The 1,790-nt window shown below is 32.1% G+C and overlaps 1 protein-coding gene across 2 annotated transcripts in view; it reads right to left on the reverse strand.

Annotated features, from left to right (window-relative positions):
- The window catches only part of LOC102256000 (chromosome unknown open reading frame, human CXorf57), a 59,621-nt gene that overhangs the window by 52,497 nt on the left and 5,334 nt on the right, over positions 1-1,790 (reverse strand). For both annotated transcript variants that reach the window (XM_014542589.1, XM_005869903.2), the window contains exon 4: positions 239-347. In XM_014542589.1, coding sequence (XP_014398075.1) covers positions 239-347 — 109 coding nt within the window. The remainder of the gene's footprint in view (positions 1-238; positions 348-1,790) is intronic.

Genomic DNA, 1,790 nt, shown 5'->3' on the forward strand with positions numbered 1-1,790 from the left:
ATTTTATTGATTTTTTACAGAGAGGAAGGGAGAGGGATAGAGAGTTAGAAACATCCATGAGAGAGAAAGATCAATCAGCTGCCTCCTGCTCACCCTCTACTGGAGATGTGCCCGCAACCAAGGTACATGCCCTTGACCAGAATCGAACCTGGGACTCTTCAGTCCACAGGCCGACGCTCTAGCCACTCAGCCAAACTGGTCAGGGCTATATAGGATATTTTATAAGAAATTATTTTACCTTGTGATAAAGCGATGATTTAACTTTGGCAATCTCCATTCTGGTTTCACCTGCCCTTCTGGAATGATATTTATATTAGTTGGAGGATCTCGAAGGTTCAGGCAGACCTCTGAAAAACAAATATATCACTTTAATATTATAGCTAATGCACATAAAATAATATACATGTGTACAAATTGCATAGGAAAAAAATAGACTGAATACTTTTGAGCCCAATACTAAACTTAAGAACAAGGCCATTATCAAAAAGCTTTCTTTACCTACTGCTACATTGTCACATCCACTTATCTCCCCACCAAAGGTTAAACATACCTTAAATTTTATCTTTTATCATCAACTTAATTTTAAAAAAAGGATATTTAATCAGTTATGTGTTTTTGTCCAAACAAAATACCGTTTGGATTTCTTTGTTTTTGAACTCTAATGGATGGAATCATATCATATACAGTATTCTAGGGCTACTTTTTTCCTTTAACATTATGGTCCCAAAATTTATTCATGCAGTTGTACATAGCAGTTTTTTTTTCTCATAGTCATTGCTGAATAATGCTCCTGGATGTTGGCATACTTCAATTTTATTTAACCATTATCATGTTGACAGAATCTGGATTATTTCCAGTTTTTGCTTCTATAAAGAGGGCCACGATGAACTTTTTGTACACATCTCCCTGTGTACACAAGCAAGAGTTTTCTAATGTATTATACTTAGGAGGGAAATCCAGAATTGTAAAATATGCAAATATTTCCCTTGGCAAGATAATTCTAAACTATTTTAAATTAAAGAACTTTTTATAGTTTCATCAACAGTGGGTAAGATTTCCCATTGATCCACATCCTCTCCAAATTTTGGTATCATCAAGTTTCTTATTATTTGTCAGTCTAGTGACACAAAATGGTAATTTGTTGGGGTCTTATTTTATAGTTCCCATATTACTAATTATTTTGAAAAACATTCTATAAACTTATGGTTCATTCAGGCATGTCCTTCTATTGTTAATCATCTGAGGTTTTCCAAAATAAACATATATTTAAGGAAACAATGAATAAAGGTTACATTGTCTGAACATTCTCTAAGTAATTAAGCTTAACGGATTAGCTAGGAAATTTAGAATATATAGAAATACAGGTCCAGTATAAAACTATTATAAGCAAAAACAATACTTATACTTTTTGATTGATGCAATTCACAATTTTGAAAAATGGAAATGCAAGAAAATATCACATCCAACTCTTAAAGCAATCACTTAATATATTAATTCTAATGCTCCCAAAATATTTAGGGTGATGCAAAGATGTCATAACTTTGATTTTAATACTAATTAGAAAGAGCCCTTTCAAAATTGCAGCAATTGGCAACATTTGAATATTGGCTATAGGTTAGATAACAGTATTGTATTAATTTTAAATTTTCTGATTTTGATAACTGTATTGTAATTATGTACTAGAGTGTTCTTGTTCTTAGGAAATACATACTGAAAGATTAATGATGTGTTTAAAGGTAAAGAGGTATGTATAATGGCTGCCACTTACTCTAAAATGGTTCAGATGACAA

The sequence above is a fragment of the Myotis brandtii genome, unplaced genomic scaffold (genome assembly GCF_000412655.1).
Source record: "Myotis brandtii unplaced genomic scaffold, ASM41265v1 scaffold305, whole genome shotgun sequence".
In the NCBI taxonomy this organism is placed as follows: domain Eukaryota; kingdom Metazoa; phylum Chordata; class Mammalia; order Chiroptera; family Vespertilionidae; genus Myotis; species Myotis brandtii.